The 23,411-nt window shown below is 46.3% G+C and overlaps 1 protein-coding gene across 2 annotated transcripts in view; it reads left to right on the forward strand.

Annotated features, from left to right (window-relative positions):
* PDE9A (phosphodiesterase 9A) overlaps window positions 1–23,411 on the forward strand; it is a 47,922-nt gene that overhangs the window by 14,516 nt on the left and 9,995 nt on the right. The window contains exons 3-10 of one of the 2 annotated variants that reach the window (XM_057382687.1): window positions 1,135–1,212; window positions 2,036–2,079; window positions 8,689–8,743; window positions 9,564–9,634; window positions 13,551–13,635; window positions 17,674–17,755; window positions 19,930–20,004; window positions 23,031–23,117. In XM_057382687.1, coding sequence (XP_057238670.1) covers window positions 1,135–1,212; window positions 2,036–2,079; window positions 8,689–8,743; window positions 9,564–9,634; window positions 13,551–13,635; window positions 17,674–17,755; window positions 19,930–20,004; window positions 23,031–23,117 — 577 coding nt within the window. Of the gene's footprint in view, window positions 1–1,134; window positions 1,213–2,035; window positions 2,080–7,019; window positions 7,097–8,688; window positions 8,744–9,563; window positions 9,635–13,550; window positions 13,636–17,673; window positions 17,756–19,929; window positions 20,005–23,030; window positions 23,118–23,411 lie in introns of those variants that run through there. The other variant, XM_057382688.1, reaches the window with a different exon arrangement.

Below are 23,411 nucleotides of genomic sequence, written 5' to 3' on the forward strand. Positions count from 1 at the left end.
CATCCATCCATCCATCCATCCATCCATCCATCCATCCATCCATCCATCCATCCATCCATCCATCCATCCATCCATCCATCCATCCATCCATCCACTTCTGCACCACCTCCAGGCAGTGGAGCAGGGGGTTGGAATTCCCTAAGTCATCTCTAGAACTCTTAATCACCTCTGGAAATTATGCTGTCTGCAAAAGGACCTCGAGCAGCATAGGTTGGGTGCAATAACACAAAGTCTTTATCTCTGGACACACAACTTAACAGTGCAGGAAAAGCGCAGCAGAAAAATAAGCCAGTCTTTTAATCATGTTTTACTGCATGACCCCAGCTCTGGAAAGATAAAATTGACTCAGGATTTGCATAATCTGCTGGACAGAATGAATGCCCTTTGCTGTTTATTCTATTTCCTCCCATTTGACATTAGAGAGGTTAATAACTCTCATTTTCCTATGATGTCAAATACTTCCACTCCATCACCCAGGAAACTTTGTTTAACAGCTTTAATCATTCACAATCAGGGTGTTCACTGTATATTTGGCATTTTATTTTCATCAGAAGATTTCCAAAGGAAAATTGCATTTCAACCAGGATCCTGGAGCCAAAATAAATCTCCAAGATTTATATCTGAGCCTATGAGATCACACTTACCATAGTATTTAGAAAAAAAAAAAAAAGATCCCATATTCAGCAAAGTATTTGTTTTGTTTGTTTTGGTAAATGAGTAACCAAATAATTTCAAGATATTCATGGCACCAAAAGTCATTTGTGTCGTGTGAGTCAATACATAGCTGCTGAGTCAATGTACCACAAAACTCAGCTTTTTAACAGAAATTATTAGTCAGTGAGTCAAGAGAATAAATGAATTAGCAGGGAGCAAGGTCTAGTCTGAGATAAAAAATGATCACACTTCACGTTTTACATGGGTGAAGTATCAAGCCTACCTTGTGCCTTGACCCTTTCTGACTCTTTTTACCTCTTTTTGAGGTAACAGAGGTGCCAGACACTTCCAGCCCAGGCCAGGTGCAAGGACAAAAGATGCATCTGCAGGAGAGAAGGTGGCTCTGCATCACATGCAGCAGCACAGAATTTCAGCTGGCATTTCTAGGTCAAATAATCCTCTCTGGAACTTGCTTTTCAGGAACACAACCATCTCCCTTTTGACAGCAGACAATTGCATGGTGTCCATTGATCCCACTATGCCTACAAACACAGAGAGGTAAGCCCTGCTGCCACCTGCTCCCCAAAAACAGGGTCAGGCCCAAGGGAGAGGGAGCTGGTTGCCTGCAGATGCCTTTTGTGTGCAGTGGGATGTGAGCAGCTCCCCAGAGGGAGGGGGGTGACAGTGAGAAATGCGTGCTGGCCTGTAACACTAATGCTAGTTTGGATTGTTGGAGCAGGAGTAATTGTCTGAGGAAAAAACACTGCTTTTAGTTATTTAAAGTAGAGTATCTGTTCCCTTCCCTCCCTGTTTGCTGTCAAAGCTTGGAGCTCCTTTGTTCCCCCGCTCCTGAYTGCTGTTTTTTTGAAAGCAAAACTGAACTCTATGATGAGTTTAGGTCTCCTCATTGCTGCCTTTGGCCCATATTTTTTTATGACTGATCACTGTCATTGCTCTTATTGATGCCATGGGAAGGAGCTCCAGCTGTTGCGGGGGAGCTCCTGCACAGGACAGTGCATGAACACAGAACAAAAAAATGCTGTCCTTAACTCTTAAGAGTTATTAACCCCATCCCTGGAGGTGGCCAAGGACAAGGCTCTGAGCAATCTGGGACAGTGGAAGGTGTCCCTGTGCAGGSCAAGGGGTTGGACCTGGATGGTYTCTAAGGTCCCTTCCCACTCAAACCTTYCTGTGATTCTGTCTCTAGTAAATCAGAGGGTCATGTGTTCAGAAAAAGTGYCCTTTGCTTATTCAAACCCTCAGGTTTTAAGAGAGYTTAGAATATAWTAAAAAACTTCTTCTGACTTCTCARGGAGTGTGGATATGAAATACAAACTGCATTTTGATTTTTGCTAACATCAACCCTCTCTGACTCTTCCAGGTCTCCATACAAAGTGATACCTGTTGTGACTGAGCAGCTCTCAGGTAAACTGACTCTTTTGAACTGAACCTACTAAAGCTGAATTTACTGGAGTTGAATTTGCAGGCATTTGCAYGTGAAAATTATGTGGCCATGATGCAAAAAAAACCCAAATATGTCAGTATCATGGTTCTAGCTGCAGCAGAATAAGAAGTGTTTGATCACAGTGCTCTGCAGGAAAGCTTTAAAAATGTACCCAAATATCAGTGRATTTGAGGGTGAGGTGAATGTCTGAGGTCCAGGGGACTTTCCCAGTGCCTTGCTCTGATCTTGCTCAGCACCCCAATGCCCTRAGGAAAGTTTTGCATGGAGCAATGGGGTTTTTTTCAGGCAAGATAAATGAAAGCCTGTCCTTCAGTGTTTTGTTAAAYTTGTTCACTCCTCAGCAAAGCTCTGCTGGAAAGCTGAGCTCAACATTTGAGCCCCGTGTTACTTCCATATGGCTGAGGAGAGAACATAATTTCTGTTGTGGGCATGGCAGCTCTAAGTGTGATAAATATTTCAATACACCTGACAAGATTAAAGAAGGCTTGGGTGAAAGAACACACCTGGAGCACATTCCCAGACACAGCACTGCAGGGATGGGGTGTCACCCCTCCCACATCCCTTTGCCCGCCAGTATCATGCTCAGGCTGGCAGCTCTCAAACACTGGAGCAGAACATTTGCTTGGGGCAGTTCCTGTCGAGCATCTGGCTCGTGGTTTCACTCATCTGTGCAGCTGCAGTGTCTCCTGCCACTCACATCAGGGCAGCCTGAGCCTGTGCCACAGCTCTGGAGCCACAGGGAGAGGCTGGCTGCTGTGGCAGGGCTGCAGGAGGACAGGTGACATCAGATGGGGACACTATTTAGGGAAGTCAAATGGGAAGACAGGAGAGACAAAGAGCAAGAGGTTAAGATTGACCTGGAAACACGGGGTTCACAGGCAGAACAGGAATGAGACAGAAAGCTTGGGGCTGGAAAACRTAGTGAGCAGGAATGGGTGAGTCTGCTGGGACAGGAGAGACGAGGTTTTGATGGTCCCAACTCATCTTCTTGCTTAGAGTCCTGAATTATTCAAAAAAATATAGTGTCTGACAGAACTGTCTTCTTCTGGAAGAGGAGGCACAGGGAACTGAGGCCATTCTGTGAGGCATCTGCCTTGGCAGGAACATCTGAAAAGGAGGATGAGTGGAAGACACAGAGGCAGCAGCAGGGACATTGTGCGTGCAGGGAGCAAAGGTGAACAGAGAGCAAAGAGAGCACAGAGGGTAGGAACAGGGAAGAGCTTAACCACGATAGGGTTTGTGAGAAGCCATAAACAAGGTCCCATGTCAGTGATTGCCAGAAGGAGGTAGTCAAAGCCAAAGGACACGTGTGACTGAGAAGGGTGAGAAGCTGTCTGCCAAACTATTTCCTTATTGTGACCAAGTCTGCTGCAACAGCATCACTCTGCTGGTCTGGGAGCACCCTGTTTGCATTATCACATCGGGAAAGGTGGGGTGGAGCACGTGGCTCTGTGTTCAGCTGGTGTGAGTAACCAGTCTGCATTTGCCCCATGACAGAGAAACGGGGCCAGCCCGGCTCCAMCAGGGAATGCCACTGAGTTATGCCAGCTGGGAAGATGATTGAGGGGCTTTCTAGAAAATCGTCTCTTCTTTTGATTCTTTTTTTAAAATTCCCCTAACATGAAGCTAACAGTATATTTTTATAACACCRTGGATGACTTTTTGCACTCTCCCAAAGCCCTCATTTTTCATCCCCAGCTGACAGCACATGGCTCTGCTTTGTGCAGAGCACAGCTCACTGTGTCAGCAAGATCTCTCTTCCCTCCCTGCATTTTATGAAACAAGGATTTCCAAAGATCTGAGCTTAAAAGGGCAAGAAAAAATCTGGCCATAGATTATCAAAACAGAAGACAGAGTCTGCTATGGAAAGAGAAAGAAAGTTGAGCTGAGTGTGATGGAACTAATGTTCCTTAGTATCTTTTTCTCTTTCACATGGCTTGTCATTAATCTTAAGCATTCCTGACATTTTGCTGACAGTAGGAAGAATAAACAGAGTGGTAAATTGTTCCTTTTCATTAAAAGAAAAAAAAAAACCAGCTCTGTTCTCATCTTCACTTCTCAGACAACTCTGCCTGCGTGATTCTGCTTCCCAAAGCAACTCACCCAAATACGTGCCAGAAAGGGGGTCACCCTAATTTTCACAGTGGTGGGAGGTAATGCAACTCTTTTCAGCAGTCTCCCAGGCAGCTGCAGAAGAATGGAACACACTGCAGTGAGCAGAGGCTGTGAAAGGTGGGACTSGGAAATATTATCCTTCGGGAGGAAAATTATAAGCAGTGGCTTCCATCCAGCAGAGRAGACATCCACCGGAGTCCTGCTAAGAAACAATTCTTCATTTCCTGGCCATAGTCATGGGAGAGGGTTGGAAATAAAACAATGATTATTCCAGTCAGTGTGGGATGCAGCAGCGATCACTGTGTCAGGGGTCAGTTCYCTGCAAGGGTTAGGGTGAGGGTGAGGGGAGGCCTGAGCTGGCTGGCTCTGAGCCTGTGGAGCTGCTGGATCACATCCTGTCCCTCCTTCTGTCGCCCTGGACCAGAAGGCACATGGTTATTCCAACACAGCATCAACACCCCCATGCCAAACCCTTCTCTTTTGGGTGTTTCTGTTTCCAAAGCCAATGAGTGAGCATCCTCTCCCTCCCAAAAACAGAATGGTTCTGCTCTGTGTCCTCCTGGTGGAACTGGCTCAAAACTCACACGCTGATGGCTGTGTTGTGGTTGTAATTATCAGGGTTCAGACACTCTGCAATTTGATAGAGATGACAATTAAATGAACAGACTCTATTATCAACATGCTCTTGAGGAATTAATTTGAAGTCTGTTCTGTTTGTGATAGTGCAGAGAAAGGRGTTGTTGGGGAGGTCAAGCGAGCCTGACCCACTGCGGTGACGAACAGGCAGGGGAACGCAGACAGGGATTTTTCTACCCCTCCAAAGTTAGGGCAGTGACGGCACCAGAGATCTGCAGGGATGCTTTTCCCCCCTGGATGATTTAATATCTGAGATCTTGTGCAGATTGGCATTGGTAAAACGACAGAAGCTTGTCACTGTGTCTAAGTCTTCTTATTCTGGCATCTCCTCTTTTCAGAGTCTTGTTCATGCTTGCAGCTCAGGCAAGACTGAGGAGGCAGAGACTGGGAGAGAAAAATCCTCCTCCCACCTGCTGCTCCTGACATGCATCCCACATGGATGAGTGCATCGGGATGTGGCCTCAGGATTGCTCACCTGCTGGGGAATTTGCATGCAACAGCCCAAATTAGCCTGAGCTGCTACGTGGATCTGGGGCTCGATGTGACAGATTAATGGACATGGGCTCGGGCTTGAAGCTCAGCCCTTYCCGAGGCTTTTGTCCACCTGGCTGCTTGTGGGGTTGTTTTTTTTTTAATTACTCTGACTGCCTAGATCCAAACAAACCACRGAAAGCGAAATGCAGACGGAAGTCTCAGCCAGAGGCAGAAGCATTTGTGAGAAACAGGGCAGGAACTTACCAGCCTGCGGCTGACAAGGAAAAGGAGGTGTCCATGCCCTCCCAGCCCTGCTTGGCCACAGCAGAAAAGGCAGGGGGAAGCCAAGGCACCCCTCCAAGCCCACATACGCCCTGCCTGCAGCCTACTGATGCCGGCAGGATGGCAAGGAGAGCCAGGGAGAGTGGGAGGATGGAGGAGGCTCCCTGGCCGAGATCCCAGCGGGTGATAGGGCAGAGGAAGAGGCGCTGCTGAGCAGAGCAGTGTGAGGCAGAGGGTACCTGCYGTGGATAATGAAATATCTGTGCCAGAGCAGGCTCACCTGAGCTGCTCCGCGAGCACCCGGTGCCGGTCTGGCAGCGAAGGTGCGCTCTCCCTGCCAGCCCCCGATCCGGCCACGGCGGGAGCCGCAGGAAAAAATGCTGCTGCTATGTTCCCCCGCACCTGCTCTCTTCCCAGAACCTGCTGGGAACAAGGCAGAATGGCTCCTTTCTCCATGGTGTCCCAGCCAAGCTCTCTGCTGAGCTTGGCAGGAGCCATCGGGCAGAGAGCCGCAGTCCCTGTGCCCGTGGCGAGCTGGGGAATGAGCCATGGGAAGGTTGGGGAAGCCTGAGCTCTCCTGGCCCCTGGCCATCATTAACCATTTCGGCATCTCCTGCAGGGGGGGTKCCAATTGTCATTTGTCAGCTGAGAAACACCCTGAGTGCTGTGCACAAACCCGACATGCTGAACATCTGCATTTGCCAGCATTGCGCATTGACGGTGGTGGTGGGAGAGGAGGGGAGAAGAAAGGTGCTGGGTTTTTTGGGGATGCTACAGCAGGACCCTCAGCAAGGGGCCCAGAGTTGCTGCCAGAGCTGCTTGCAGTAGGATTTCCTTTTCACAGAGGGAATGGCAGCAAAACAAATGAAGTAATCCGAGGGGAAAGGTGTCCGTGTGCACCTGGGGTATCAGCCCTGCCCAGGGATGTRAAAAAAAGAAGGCAGAGGGCAATGAAGGGAGCAAAAACACACTTAACCCTCCTGTTCTACAAAGGAGAGGAAGAGGGAGGCTAAATGATGTCAGGGCAATGTCTCATTTTCTTCAGAAACAGGGGTTACCAGAGGTCTTCCCCCTGGAAAGGAACAGGGTAGAGAAATGGATCTTTGTCTCTTTAAGATGAGACGAACTGCCACTCTTAGTCATATATCTTTACTGCACCCTAGGGTTATAAAAACAYACATCTTCATTTTGAGAGTCTTTTATTACATCCATAAACATTACATTGCAGCTGACTGTTCCCTGGATGAGAATTTCCTAGTACTCCAAGGGAGTTTTGACAGAGGGAGGGAGTGAAAGTAAGATCGTTGGGGTGGTTTTTTTTTTTTACTGGAACAGTGTTTATAGGGAACTTGTCAGTCTCTGGCACGCTCCAGGCACTGTCAGAGGGCTGAGCAGCATCGAAGGGAGAGGACACAGGTTTTTCTCTGCTTTTCTCTTTCGGACTCCGTGCCATCCCAGGTGCTGCACACGGTAAGTTTTCCTCCTCTCTTAAACAGGACACGGAATTTGCTTTGTTTCAGCACTTGGGTTTTACGGGAAACCTGGAAAATGGGTCTCTGTGAGAAGAATTAATCTCTCCATTTTCTCTGCTAGCCGCTCGGCTGGGAGCTGGGAAAAAAAAAAAAAAAAAAAAAAAAAAAAAAAAAAAAAAAGAAAAGAGGGAATTAGATTTGAGACTTTCAGAGCACAGAATGCTTGCTCCAGTTTTGAGACACGGGGGGGTGAAAGCCAAATTGCTTTGACCAGCAGTGTGAATGCTCTTGACAAGTATTGCTGACATCTCTAATACCTCAGGAATTGCAAATCCTTTCAACAGGTACAAGAGCTATTATTTAGAAATAAATGGTAAATGCTGGGCTGTTTTTCTGTCTGATGTGCTTTGCCTGGGTGATTGCACTTGTGAGGCATGGTRTTCCCTCAGGGAAGGACAAGATGTATCTGCAGGAATGCCATCGGGGTGTTCCTGGGTAGGGTATAAATAGGTGCTCTGTAATCTGCAGTGTGTTTATGAGTGCACTCAATGTTTCCTTTCCTCGAGCRTAAGGAACTAAGAGCACATCCCCAGTGCAGGAACAACTGCAGCACAGAGCAGTTTGCATCAATAGCTGGTGGGGGAAACAGGGAACAATCCCAAAGCAGCAGCTCAGGGCTCAGCAAAGGAGATTTATGCTTCCCCTGCCTGTGTGGACACAATAAAAGATGGGAAAACATTACTGTGGTATTTGTTCCTTCCTAGAGTGTACTTTCCCTCGAAATCTAATGTCCTGTTTTGAGGGACTGTTTGCTTTTCCCTGTGTTAGTGAGTGTCCTGGGATTGTCCTGGGAGGAGGCTGGGGATTCATCAGGCTGACCTTCCTGAGCCAGAGAAAGATCCCAAGCTGAAGCTGCTGCAGGCGCTCAGGAACACCAGGATCCTGGCAGGATCCCTGTGGCTGCTCTGTCCAAGCTCAAGGGACAAAGGAGTTGGGAAACTTGTACCCTGCTGTRTCCATCCCACAAACCAAGGCAGGCAGACCTCATTCTGCAGGGACAGCAGCTTTGGCATCTCACGTTTTCCTGGAGCTTATGCATGGCAGCTCAATCCTTAGGAGTTTGCACCAGAAAAAATRTCTCAGGATAAAACTGAAAGGCAGGCTGGGTTTTATTTTGTGTTCATGAGATGTGGTGTTGTGCATGAACACTGTCACAGTGTGCTGATGGTGTGGAGACACTGATTGTGAGCAGAGCTATCAAACCAGTTGTGGTTYGGGGTGTCCCGCCCAAGATCTGTGAAAGGGGTCTCCTCTCCAGAGAGTGCTGCCTTCAAAGAAGCTGCCTCTCACAGAGACCCAGCATCCCAAAAATAAAACTTCTGAGACACCTTGACTGTGATCTGCAGGAAGAGAAAGTGGGTGAGACAAGGAGTGATTCTCAAACCCTGACATTGTACAAAGGAGCAAAACAATTTTTTGGCCTCGCCATCAGAACTGGAAGCCTGGGGACACCACTTTGCAGAAGGGTTRAGGGTGTCTTTTTTCCTCTGTATTTTTTCTGTCATGTCTCCCTTCTAATTTTTTTTCCAGAGAAAGAAGAATTGTTCCAGAATTTATTGGGACAGATTGCTGAGCAGTTCTCAAGGTAAGAAACTGCACATCATTATTAATTTAAAATGTTATTTCTTTTATCAGCCTGAAGTGAAATTTTCACAACAGGCAGAGGTGCATTTAAGACATCTTTCAAATCCCACTGCCTGCCRAATTTAGGTCTGGGACACATTATTTCCTGCTGACAGCAATACAGTAGCTTAAACCAAAAGTAATTTCAGTGATTATCTTTGATCTAAAAGGAGATCAAGCAGTAAAAGCTTGGAAGCAAAAGAAATGCTTCTTCGTTGAACAGTCAAATCATCAGATTTGTTTCATTTTCCCCTTTATCACCCAAAAATGTTTCTCCTCCGAGAGGATTTCTCCACATCTGTGTAGCTGCTTATTTAATCCCAGCTGGTTTCAATAAGACAGATCAGTCCCACCACAACCCAGCAAATCACCAGCGTAACTCGACAGGAGGGGAGGAGGTTTCAGAGAGTGCAGACMCCAAGACGCTGCTCTCAGATGAAGCATTATCAATTTAACTTGGCTTTCCTGGGGGGTACAGTAGCAAGTCACTGCTGAGAAAAGGGGGGATGAAATGTTGTGGAGCCACAGCACATTCCCAGGGCCATTAAAAAAAAAAAAAAAAAAGTCACTTGCTGTTAATTTTTCTGAAAATTAAGCCCGGGTGTGTTTTCTGCCCAGATGTTAGCATTTCCATGGAAAATTTGCTTTTCTTTATGGCAAACGTGGCTGGGCAGATCAGTCATAGAGACACAAATATGGATATTTCCAGCAGAAGTTCTTAGCACCTAGGGTAGGTAGARCTTTGCATGTATAACATTAATACATGAGGGTTTTCTTTCCAGGGTTTTTAAAATCAATGAGCTGAAAACGGAAGTAGCTAATCACTTGGCAATGCTGGAGAAAAAGGTTGAATGTGAGTGTCCCTTTATTCCTATCACAGTGGGAACTGGTGCCTTCTTGTGCCCTCTGATCTGTSCTGCTCCTCACAGTCCCTCCACTTTCTCTAATCCCTTGTAACTTGGCCATTTTTGAGCCCAAAAAGCCACAGATCAGCCCGTGGTGAGGTATGGGGAAGGTGGGGCCCGTGGTGGCACTGGTGTGGGGACCAGGGTGGGCTGGCTGGTGCTGCCAGCATCCAGASCACCTCCTGTCCTCCCCTTCAAGGKGCTGCTGAGCCCTACACTGARCTTTGGGGCCTGGGGCCAYRTCCTGCTGTTCCCATATCCCTGTGGCAGAAGGGCTCCACCACATCTTGCCCATCTCCACCTCCCAGCCCCTGGCCAGCCCTGCCATGTCCCCCCTGCCCCAGGTGTCTGTCACCTCCCTGCAACCAGCAATGACCCCCCTTTCCTGCACTCCCTGATCCTCTAACGCTGGGGCACCTGATCCCACCCTCCCYGGGGCATTTGGTCTGTAATTCCAGGGGTAACACCCTCCTTCCTTGCACCATAACACCTCCATATTGTTACCAAGTTGAATTCACCCAGTCAACAAGCTCCCTTTCTATTTTTTGGGTTGTTTTGCTTCCCCCTGTGCTGCCTCGGACTTATTTCAGTAGATTATGCAGAACACAGGTCCCAGAGAGATAGGGAAGAGGTATGAACAAGGTACTGCCATCCAGTTTGACTCCAAAGGCCACATCCTTGTGGATGCTCAGCACTGAAGTCAGGAGCAGGGAGAGCCTTTCCCAGCACTACAGCTGCAGAATGCACTTTCCCACTAGAACTAGCTGGAAAAAAATGTTTCTAGTTTTTCCTGAAACTTCCCCTGACCAGAAGCTACCTTGMCCCTGCAGCTGCTTGGGGAGACTGATCCCATTGTCAGCAGGGAGAGGAAGAAATGTCCTCATTTGAAGAGCAGCTGCAGGGAAACCTCTCTCTGTGGCCACCTCAGCCTCAGGCTCCTGCTGCTGTGGGATATCCATGGAGGGGACAATCCCCCAGAAAGGAATCTAGGGATGAATTCCTCCCTGTGTGTTTGGCTGATGCCTCTCCCAAAGCTGTGCTGATTTATTTTTTGGGGGGTGAAAAATAAATGTAAAAAAAAGAGAAAAAGAAAAATTACCCCAGTCACTCTGCATTTCCAGTGAAACTTCTGACCAGCTCCAGTCCTCAGGGCTAAATGCCATGGATTAGAGCAAATGAGGTAAGCCTGTGGGTCTTTGTATCCCCTTGGCAGCCAGAGCAAGCAACTGTCCCAGCCAGCTAAAGGCTGCTTTTGGCCTCTGGTGAACCCTCTGGGTTCCCTGACACACACTCTGCCTGGCAGCTCTGGCAGCTCACGGYGCTGGAGGGAGATAACCAAGGCATTCATGCCATTCCTGGCAGGGAAGAGCTGAGCACTCACCCACTCCAGCCCTTCATTGCTGGGCACCCATCTGCTCTGAAATGGACTTCCAGAGTTCGCAGCAGAGCCCAGTTTGTGACATTCTAAAATAATTCCCCGGGCTTGTTTAAAAAGCAAAACCGTGGGAGAAAGGGAGTGTCCAAGCTCCCTGCTGGAGCTGGGCTCCCTGAGGTTGCTCTGAGAGCTGTGTTTCACTGCTGGATTCAGCCCAAGGATTTCTTTAGACAGAACAGGGTCTTTTCAGAAGGTATTTCTTGYTGCAGAATAATATAATGGGCCCTTAATCAGCACACATGACAAGGCTGTTTATCATTTGCAAGCCAAATGTGGAAAGAATTGTGCTTTTATTTTCCCTTTTTTCCTCCTCCTTCAGAGATCCCTTTTCCACTACTTTCACATGTGCTCTCCAGGATTTCTTCCCCAGAGGGGACATGTGTGTGGGGAGAAGTGCTTGTGACAGCACTGCATCTGCACCTCACATGAAAAGATCTCAGCTTCCTTCCCATTCCTGCCCAGAAACTGCATCAGAGATGGGTTTTCAGGGAGCCAAATCTTTCAGCTGATATTTAAATCCCAGCTAAAGCTTGTCAATTCTCCTTGGAAAATGAGTACATGCAGAGGAATGCTTTGTCCCGTGGCTTGACTTACTCTGCACAGCAGCCCACACATGAACAAGGGAGCTGGCAAAAAAACCCTTGGCAATTTGCAAGCATTTCACATCTACCTTAAGAAAATAATTATGTAAATTCTCTGCTCCCCCTGTGAGATTTGGGATGAAAACTAAAGAGATGCAACACAAAAAAAAAAAAAAAATGCTCAGGGCTTCTACTTTGCACCAGAACTCCTCCCTGCAGTTGCCTGCTCCACTTCTCTGATAACTCTGCTTGGCTCCCACTGCTTTAAATAGGCACTGGCCACCATTTAGACATCTTGGCAAATGGGTTATCCATGAATTTCTCCCAGATGAATGCACCCAGGTGGTGCAAAGCAACACAGGGCCTGCAGCTGATCATCAGCAGCTGGACAAAGCACCCTGAAAAAGTGCGGGCAGGTATCCAGAATGAACATATCCAAGAAGCAGGACAGCAGCTTGCCTGTATCACTACATTGTGATCACCCAAAGAGGTTGCCTGTCACAWTGACGGACAAAAAAATATAATGTTATTATAAATTATAATATTTATATTATTATATAACATATTGTTTATAATATATGGTATTTATATATTTATARTATTATGGATATAAATTTCTAAACGAGATTTGTAGGCAGCAGGCAYGCCTGTAAACAAGCATAAATCAGCCTCCTTTCCCTTTCCTCTCCTAATATGTGGCATTCTGGGCTCAGTTYATACACATCTCGTCCTCTTTTCCCATTTCCAGCTGCAATCTCTGTTGTTACTCTCATAAAGAATACAAAATCAAGGTCTCTGCTTATCTGCAGAGCTGTGCCCTTCAAGGCAGGGCTTTATCACTTACATGCTGCTCTCCAGATAAGCGTGATCCAGACTGTGATTTTCTAAGAAAGTTGCTGAACACCGATTGTCCGATTGCACGTTCCCTTGAGCTCTCCCAGAGCCGCAGCTCCTCCACTCAAACCACGAGCTCAGTAAACAAATGAGCTGTGAAATGATTGCGTGTGAATGACAGGGACGTAATAAATGGTGCTGTGTCCTTGATCACACTGGCGGTTCAATGAGGGGGAAAGAAAAGGGAGAATCGTTCTCATGCTCTCGCTGCGTTGGGCTCTCACGTGGGATAAAGTGCCTTGCTGCATTGAAAGGCAATCAAACTTTTTGCCTCGTGGCTCTCGCAATCACACGCAGAAGGTGAATATAGGATTTTCTGTGCCCCATGGAGAAATAACCTTTGATTAGGGGATTGATCGGCAAAAAGAAGTGACAGGTTTTCGATACTTCTAAAAAAAAAAAAAAAAATGAAAGAAATCCATCATTAGAGCCAAATTTTCAACATTTTTCTTTCCCTCCTGCATTCTCGCTTTGGTTTTTCTGTATCCGACAATGGSTCTCAGAGCTCCTTAATGCTCTGCATGAACTTTCGAATTAAAACCTTTTATCTTAATGGGAATTCTAATCCTACCGGGACGTGCTTGCATAGCCGCGCCTATCATCCCATCACGGGAGGGGTTTTTTTTTGCTCAGGATTTCCTCTGATTCGTGCTCTACAGCCGAGAAGTGAAGGCACCAGAAGAGCTGCCTGCTGCTGTGAAAGAGCCGAGATGTTCTAGCCATTCAGTGAATTAAAATACCGTGGCTGTTATCTGCATTGGCAGCAGAGAATTCCTGTGGGTTTCCAAGATCTCTGGCTTTGGCAGCACCTGCACGTAGGAGAGCCAAACCCTCGCAGGCTGCTTCACTGGATAACCCCACTGCCAGAGCTCTCTGAAATTCTGCACTACTGTGAAATGAAATCCTGCGACTTTTTGCCATGGTAACACCCCTGTTGTTTTCCTTTGTTGACAGTGGAAGGGCTGAAAGTGGTGGAGATTGAGAAATGCAAGCGCGACATTAAAAAGATGAGGGAGGAAATGGCAGCAAGAAGCAGCAGGTAAGTCCTGCTTGGGACCTAACCACAGGAATAAGTGTCTGGTTTCAAACCCTAATGCAACATTTCCACAGAATTATCTCCTGGGATTAGAAGTAAAAGAGCAAGGAAACCAATAACCATCAAGGACAGGGTCTTTGATTTAACATTTGAAGATATATAGCTGTTCACCAGTTAAATTAGCTTGGGCCATGGGAATAGAGAAAAAGRTCTTGGGAGTTGTCACCACACAGAATGGGAATTCTTCACCCAGATTTACAGGAGAGAGGGAATGGGAAAAGAAGTTCTGCAAAGTGTAGTTTTGGTTGGGAACCAGCTAACGCTCAAATCAGCTCCAATATATTCTGGGAAATTACCAAATAAATATGTAGCAGCTCCTCTAATTATGATCTCATGCTATTATAAATCATYCGTTTCAAATTCAACGAGAAATTGGGAATTTACTTTCTAATGCAAGGGCTCATTGTGATGGTGAAGCTYGCTTTTGCTGTAATTAAAACACAGCAGAAAAAATTATGTTTTGTATGGTACGTGGCTCCAGCTGGAAAATGCTCCCTGTGCCAGTGAAATGCCCCATTTGGATTAACAAATCATCACTGTGAGATTGGGAATACTTCTGGGGAGGTTGCTGAAGAGGAATATATCCTACTGCTCAAAATGTGGATGAAAGGGATTTTTCACACCAAATGGAGCTGTGCCGAATTGACTGTCTCTCTTGGGGTCAAATTGTCTGACCTTTAATCAAAACTGTTTACTACTGAGGGCAATGGGAGATGTACTGAAACATTCAGGCTTTATAATCACTGGCTTTTGTGAATGTTGCCATCCAGATGTGTCAGGAGGCACAATGATAATGCATTCCCACGAAGTCCAAGGCCAAATTCAGCTGTCACATTAGCATAATCACAGAGTAACATGATTAACCTCAGATGTGTGCCTCAGATTTATCCCAGCAGGATGGAACACAGTTTGCCCTGTGACTTGCATCATTTCTTGTTGGGGTGTRTGGGGGAAAAAACTCACTAGAAAAATCCGAGTCCAGGTTGGCAGCAGACACAAGAGTGTGTGTGCTGATTTGTTCTGGGTGTGATGTGAGAAATTGTGTGTTCCCGCATGTCTTTCCTTCAGCTGTGGTAGGGAACTGGGAGAGCTGAGCTGTGATGCACAGGTGGACAGGGAATTAGATCCCAAAAAAGAAGTTACAGCAACTTCACRTTGGCTCAGTTGCCACCACACCACATCAGGAAGTATGAGACTGTCCCAGCAGCCGTGACTCATTGCCATCCCAGATCCTGTCACCTTCCAATCRATATTTTGTGATACAAACAACAACCTGTTAATAAGAAAAGCAGAATGGAGAGCGTTGCATCTGCTCAGTGCAGCCAGCTCCAGCTGGGGTGTCATCTCCACCGAGGGTGAGATGTGACAGGCTCCAAAAGCAACCAGGACGGGGTGTGAGGCTGGAAATCTGTGGGAAAAATAGGTGTGGGGCTCMGCTGGGCACAGACACCCAGCCTGGCTTGCTCTGAGCTCACACYCACAGCAGGAGCGGGACTTGCTCTGCTCAGCATCACTTTGGTGCTGTGTCCATATGGCTCCTCTTGGTTACCCTGAGCTGCATCTTCCTCCTCCCAGCTGCTCAAAACCTCCTCCTGCTCGCCCAGAATTCTGCCCTTGATTACCTGYACCCTGTGGGTTTGGGTGTCAGTTAGCTGTGGGTACAAGACTGAGGAGAGGACAGTCCTTGGTGGTTCCCATCAGGAGCTGCTGAGGAACGAGCTGTGGTTCCCTCTTCCCAAGGCACCACAGCCCCATGGCAGTGATGGTGGTGACCCCAGCTAGGGATGTTTCCCTCCAGGGTGGCTGACAAACCCTCTCCCACTGCCATGAGRTTTATGTGGGAACAGAGGCATCCCAGGGAAGTGGATATGTATTTCCCCCCACTTAGATTCATCATCCCTAGTGCAGTGTTATTTGCTCGATAACGTGGCTGCAATTAGGGATCGCATCTAAGTTTAATTAATATACGTAAATATATGTGAGTGCCTACATTCCTTCAATAAARTCACAGCAGTCTGTATGTTTACTATTTTTATATTTGCTGTTACATTACCAAATGGGAGAGTAAGGTTGAGCAGTCAGGTTTATAAAAGCACACTGAAACGTGCATCTCTCTTTCCAGAAGAGCAAAGCAGCTCCATTTGCATCCTTCTTGAATTGCTTTTTGTCTTGCTTGTCTGCTTTTTGAGCTCACCGCTGGCAGATGCTAATAGCATTATGGTGTCATTTAAAATCATGACAATTTGCAGATATATTTGTGAAGGTCTGATGCATCCTGGGCTCTGCTGGGCTCCCCAGCATGCTGGGATGAAGGCTTCAATGTCCTGCTGCAGCTGGGAATTAGAGATAGCTGGCTGACCTTCAGCTAACCCTGGCAGTCAGCTCCAATTAGGGCAAGGAATGCCCCAATCTCACTATTTTTATCCTACTAATACCCCACACAGTGGAGTTTTGAGGAAACAGCTTTAGAAACGATTAAGACAGCTTTTCATCAACTGAGAATCTCCTTAAACAGGGCAGAGAAAGGCATCTGGTTGAAGTCAGCTGACCACTGTGAACTGTGAAATGACATAACTTTCACAGGATTCAGACAGTGCCATCAGAAATCAAGGTTAAAAGGAGAAAAGGGACCTAGACTAATTCCCAATAGAGAAGAGAATCACTGAAAAGATGCACAACATAAAATAAAAGAAACAATAAAATATGGACAAATACAGTTAACGGAATGCTTTRTTTGGCTTCTTTTGGGAGGCTTCTTTCTGCTTCCTTTGGCAGGGGGCTTGAAAACTGAGAAAGGACAATCCAAATGTTAGGACTACAGGGAYAAATCCCTGGAAGTGTTCAAGGCCAGGTTGGATGGRGCCCTGAGCAACCTGATCTTGTGAGCAGCATCCCTGCCTGTGGCAGGGCGGGTGGAGCTGGATGRCTTTTAAGRCCCCTTCCAACCCAAARCATTCCRTGATTCTATAAGTGAAGATCAGCCTCACATGAGAGAGAATAAAGYCCATGTGGAAAAGTTCCTGGGAAAAGGCCTCCCAAAGCAGCAAATCCAACCTATGACTGATTCTTACCTTGTCACCCAGCCCAGAGCACTGARTTCCACATCCAGTCGTTCTTTAAACATCCCCCTCCAGGGATGGYGACTCCACCACTGCCCTGGACAGCTCCTTCCAATGCTTGACCACCCTTCCAGTGAAGGAATTCTCCCTGATGTCCATCTTGTCCCTCCCCTGGCTCAGCTTGAGCTCATSTGGGAGAAGAGCCTGATGCCCACCTGACTGCAAACCTCATCAGGGAATCGTAGAGAGGGATAAGGTSCTCTGCTCAGATGGGACAGCATTGGCTTCAGCTTGGCTTTTCCACATGCAGAGGAAGAAGAGTAGATGACTGGCTGGTGTTAATAACCAGGCAAGGGTTAATTACCTGTAATTGCTGGCAGTGGCTCCCTCCAGGATTCGAGCAGAGTTGTCTGCCGAGTCTGTGCCTCTCTGCTGCTGTCCCACATGAAAGGCAGCAGGCAAGAGGTGACACCATTAAAGTGGAAGGTTTTGTAGGCTGYACTAAGGCTCAGTGGGTGTCTTCACCCATAAATCAGCACAGATGTGCCACTGTCCACAGCCAGCGTGGTCCCTGGCAGCCTTGGAGAAGGACATCTGTCACAGACAGCAAGCTGCTGGCTGAAAGTTCCCGGGTTTAAGGAGAAGTGGTTGGGTATCCATGGATACATGGCTGAACTGAGATGCCTCTCTCTTGAATGCAAATAGACAAGAAAGGGCAACAGGGGTTTTGCACAAGGGGAGAAAATCCTGAAGAGGATCATGCTATCGAAGCGTTTGAACAACACCACATGAAAGAGGGACGGGTTGTGGAGTGGGGCAGTTCTCTGAGTGGTGCCTACTGGGACACCAGAGCACTTCTGGCATTTTCTGAGGCACTGCAGTTCTGTTCCCTCAATGTTAAGAGATGAATGTTTAATTTCAGGACTAACTGTCCCTGCAAGTACAGCTTTTTGGATGAGAACAAGAGGCCAGCTCCCCGGCGGGATGTGCCATCCTACCCAAAGGTACCACACAACCCTTGCCCTCCCCATAACCCCCGTGCATGGCTGTCATCCTGACAAGTGCTGCTTTACACTGTGTGTGTGATTCCTTAGCCATTAATTCCCAGTTATTCTAAATCCAAGACCTGATCCAAAACTCCTGCGAGCCAATGGAAAAAGCTGTCAGTTGCCTGCGGTGACTTAAAGTTTAATTCTCAGTGGTCTTTAATACTTGAAAGCTCATTAGTGTTTGAAATGTTAATGAACRTTGTGCATTCATCAACATTTAAGACTCTTTTGTCTAGTTATATTTGTTTGTTCTCCATGCTCATAGCAACAATCAAAACCACCCTGTAATGCTGTGTTCTAATTGAAAGTAGCGCTGCTGCCTGCTTTCTCCTAATGGATTATTTTTTAATTTAAAAAGTAATTTATGGGGATGCTTCACCTAGGGAAACAAAGAGAAAATGCGGCATTGGATTGTCTCCAGAATGATTCATTGTCCCTGTATTTGCTGGAGAAAACAGTAATGCTAGAAGAAAAATGTCTCCTGGGCAAGTACAAGTACAAATCCACAGTGATGGATGAGGCTGGAACCAKGAAGAGCACAGGGTCTTTGGTCCCAGGACTGGCAGTCTTTGCCCACAAGAATTATTAAAAGCTGCCAGGWTATGCCTGCCCAGCTCAGACCTTGACAAAACACCAGCTCACACACGTGCAAATCATGGTTTACCGTGGGCATCTCCTTGCACCCACCAAAGCTGACTCAGCCGCCCCAAATCCTCACTGAACTGCATGATCCAGGTCTGTGACACAGACGTGGCTCTGTGCACATTTGTCTCCAGAGCCTTGCAGAGCCATGAGTTGTAAATTCTGCTGTTTATTCTCACAAAAGTGACCTCAGGTCTCTGAAGCAAAGGCCCGTGGGACTTCTATTTCTTTTAATTAACTTTTGCCCRGGAGGCTTGTGCTCCTGACATGAACACATGGTTTCACAGAACACATCAGTGCTAAACCAGGTTTTTTCCCCTGATAAGAATATGTGTCAGATTAAACTTTGATGGGCTACTGCATCAGGATCTTGAAWTAAGAATAAGGGCTACAAAGAGTTGCTCTGACCCATTGCAGAGTAAACTGGTAGTTTGTATTTCTGCATTATTCCCAGACCAAAGCTCATGGGAGTGTGGGGTTTTGGAGGTTTGTGATATTTGTTATCAGTTGTCAGGTGCTGGATTTGTCCAGTGTCGGTGAGGCTGAAAGAAGCTGTCACTACAACACCAAATCTCTACTGCTAATTCACTGTTTGCTTGCAGAAAGTCATACTAAATGTACCTTGTATATGCAAATGCAAAACTCCTTGCCTTCTGAAGGAGGAAGATTAATCTTCTGTGTTGTTCCTCCTTGGATTAAGTATCAAACAATTTGATGGCTCAGAAATTGTCATTCATCTGCTCAGCATAGTAAACCCATGAGAGAGAGACATGGTAAATGGGCCAATTGAAGCCACAAGGCTTTTGAATCCCAATACCACTGATAAATAGAGTTCTGAAAAGATGAATCTGTAGAGTCCTGATATCCCCACGTCTTTTAACCCTCCACATTCCTTTTTTTTTTTTTAATTTTGTGTACAACCATAGCTGGTGAAYGAGCTCGATTTTGTTTTAAGCTTCTGAACATAATGATAAAAAATCACTTGAATCTTGCAGGCTGACAACCAATTYGAAACTGTGGGCACTCTTGAAAAAACACTCAAAACGGGAGCATAAATCATCTGAAAATAAACATATCATACCCACCAGCTAATTTAGCACTGTAAGCAGAGACACTTCACACCACCCCTCCCTACCTGGCATCTTTGAGTGCTGCTGATGCTCTGCAGGCAGCAGAACCAGTGCAGCCAAGGCTCTGTGCCTTTGAATCCCCATGCTGGATTGAGCCATGATTCTGTCCCTAACACCTCCACTCTCCCTTTTCTCCCAAGCCCTGCACTCCCAGCTCCACAAGGATCAGCCCCGACCAGCAGCTGGTGGGAAGGGCGAGGAGTGTCAGGTGGCCAGAGGGAGAGATCACTTGCTCTCACCTTGGGAATTGCTGCTAAACCCCTCATGAACAGAACCCTGGGATTCCCAAGGACATTCCAACAGCAATTCCCATGGCAGGGACACTCTTATTCACACCTCCTGCCTTTCTGTCTGCAGTACATGCTGTCCCAGGAGACCATCGAGGCGCTGCGGAAACCAACCTTCGACGTCTGGCTGTGGGAGCCCAACGAGGTGAGGACGCCACATTAGCTGGGTTGGCCCTTTCTGCGAGCCAGTGAGGCCAGAAGAGCTCTTTGAGACAATCTGCAGGGATTTTCCCCCTTTTCTGCCCCTTACCTTCTCTACATTTTTTTTTTTTAATTTCCACACCACACCAGAATGCAGTGCTTCATCCAGGTAGATTGTGCTGTTTATCACACCCTGGCTCCTCTTAATTTGCTCTTTAATCTCTTCCTACTAAAGTCTCTCAACTGGTGCACTGTCATTACTGCCACACGAGTTCTCTCRTACCATTTTATCCGAGCAAATCAATCCCCAGCCAAGTGTGTGCTTAAGCACATCATCAATAACTCCACTCAAATCAATAAAGCAGCAGGCAGAGGTGCAGGCATTGATTCACAACTCTTCAGCTGAGGGTTTTTCTGCAGTTTGTCCTGGAGAGTTTGCGAGGCTGCATTCACAACCAATTAGGATCTTCTTGTTTCTTCATTTTCTTCTTTTTCTTACTGCTGTTAGTGTTATTCGTGGTCCACCACTTGTACTGCAGAAGGTTCTGGAAGCTCCACATGTAAATCTCTTTAGAAAAGTGAAGGAGAAGGATGTTAAGAATGGACAGCTTAAAAAAAAAAAAAAAAAAACCACAAAAAACCAAAAAACCAACAAATTTAGCAAATACCAGCAAATCTCACTTAAGAAAAATGTAAGGGAGGACAGGACTACACCAGGAGTTTTGTGCTGTCTTTCTTCCAGGGAAAAGCTTGGGTATTTCTAGCAGCACCCCCAACAGCAATCACCTTAATTATCTTCTAGATAGGTGATATTATCTTCTAGAGGTGGTGCATGCAGAGTCATTCTGACGCAGCAGAGCAAGGGAAAACACCCCACACCACATCCAGAGGAGMAGCATATTCCCTTTAGGGTATTTCCTGTGTCTGGTAGAACAGAAGGGCTCTCTGGTGGCTTTAGGTCCATCTTCCATTCMCTGAGGCTGGCAGAGCTTTCCTCATGAGGTCAGAGATGCTCTGCAGCCACTGCTCCCTCTCCAACCCCTTTTCTCTCTACCAAGGCCATAAATTCCTGTCAGGTTTTAGCAGCAAGAGGGAATTACAATCTGACAGGTGGACCATAACGCYGCCGGCTCATTGGTGTTCTGGCTATTAAGAAAGAATTTATAGAGACAAAAAACCATTGTCCACGGATTCCTGTGGGCTGGGGGACAGTCCTTCAGCACAGTAATTCATTCAGAGGGCTAGGAAACACTACAGGGGGGCATGAGCAAGGCAAACAGGAGGGCGTGGGGATTAAACTTGCCCTGCACAGAGGAGCCTGCTCAGAAATGAGTTTCCACACAAGCTGCGTTGAGCTGAGCGCCATATGGGTTTATCTCACCCTCTCAGCTCTGCTGGGTGTTTACAGAGAATATTTCAGTTCTGCCAGGGCTTGTTTAGCAGTGAGTGTTTGCCCACGTGCTCAGTGTGGGACAGGCAGGTCATAAAGCASAGTCATCTGTAAGCAGATGAATAATGTGCTCTGCAGCATCTCAGCAAGCAGAGCCTTGCAGCGAGCCTGTGTCCTCCTCCTCAAATGCCCTCTCACTTTTCAAGCCTTAAAAGGGTCCCATATTCGGGCTTTTACTGCTGGCCAAGAAAGCTAAATGTGAAAACTGAGGGGCAGGAGTTTTGGGGCTGAGAGTGGCCTCATCACTCACCCAAAGCTCTCTTGGCAACAGCTGCATTTCTAAGGGTAATTCAGCACTTCTGGGTAGAGTTTATTGTCTTGGAAAGTCTTCTATGAAACTATTGCAAAACATATATTCTACCAGGAAAAAGGTCTCTTCATATGCATGTGATCTGAGCAGAATTCAGYTCATGGCATTGTCCCTCAGGTCCTGCAGCAAAGTCTCTTCCTGTTTGGATGACTCAAAACCAGCCCCGTTGTTACTCCATGAATGATGTTTATTCCCTGGATAAATATAAAGTTTTATTAGATTAAATCTCTTTTTTTTTTTCTTGGTGAGTTTCAAAGAGCCTAAGTAACAGAAAACTGACTGGAAATGTCTCCAAGGCTGTATTTGTGACGTTATACCAATCATTTTGAAACCCCTGGATCGCTTTAGAGTCTAAGAACTGCATTTTCCAGCAGAATGGCCACAATGGCCACATTCCATCCCCTGCAGATTTGGCCTTCAGAGATGGGAATGCAGATTTATAAACTCCTGAACTCCAGGAAGCCTGCTCATTTCTGACTGATGGAAGCTATTCAGCACCCAAACACTTGACATTATCACTATATTTTGTTTCCAATTATTTCAAGTGTAGATGATTAAATGTGAGGGCTGGTGCTAAATTACCTGCATCCCMCTTCCTGCTGCAGAGCCGGTGTTGTCTCAAAAGAGCTGCCTGCCCTTGCATTTCAAATATTGGGACTCACAGCTTCCATGAGATGATAAAAAAACTGCTGCAGTTTTATGGGGTTATAATGGGAAATCTTTTAAACAAGGAATCTGAGCTAARATAGCAGAGTGAGGAGCTCACAAGAGGTCATAAAGAAAGAAGGTATTGACTCATGCCTGGAATAAATGTTTCTTTAGGGAGCTCTTATTTTCTATCCAGCTGGAGCCTGATCCATTTCTGTACAGCCAGGGAAAAGCTCCCACTGATTTCACTGAGCATTAGAACACATCCCAGCTGAATTAGAAAAATGGCAAAAATGGCAATCTCCTTTTTTTGGGTTTTTTTTTTTTGTGAGCAGGAATTGCTGTGGTACCCACGAATCACAATTACTGAAGGGTGCTGGTGTGATATTCAAAGCCATGCACAAAATCTGTGAAGTCAGCAGCGGCGTGCCTGCTTCAAAAAGCTTTCAGACCCTCTCTGTCTCCCCTCTTGCAYTTTCTTTAATCATGCAATCTTTGAACATCTTTCATCTAAAGAGGGCTSTGCAATTATTTGGTGCTTGCAAAGGGAAAATTCACGTCATGGGGTATTCTAAAGGGATATTTACAGAGCCAACAATAACCTGYCTGTTCCTGGCTGCAGATGCTGAGCTGTTTGGAGCACATGTACCACGACCTGGGGCTGGTAAAAGACTTCAACATCAACCCTATCACGCTGAAGAGGTGGTTGGTGAGTATTTAAGTTACTGGTGTTTCCAGTTTTTCACTTGATTCAAAAATCAAATCCTGTTGATTCAAAAATCAACAAGCAAGACATTTAGTCATGGAATTAACATGACTCGCATGAGTAATCCCWCTGAAAGCATACAAATTCTTACAATTTAAGTACTTCAGAAAACGTTGGCATTCTTGTGATCACAAATGACTCTTTTTTTAACTTTAATGCATTCATCTGCTGAAGTTTCTATTACTGAAAGCAGTTAATTTCTGCTGAATGCTCTTGGTACCTACTGTAAATGAAGGC

This window comes from Malurus melanocephalus, unplaced genomic scaffold (assembly GCF_030028575.1).
Source record: "Malurus melanocephalus ecotype Western Australia unplaced genomic scaffold, MMel_1.1 scaffold_579, whole genome shotgun sequence".
Classification (NCBI taxonomy): Eukaryota; Metazoa; Chordata; class Aves; order Passeriformes; family Maluridae; genus Malurus; species Malurus melanocephalus.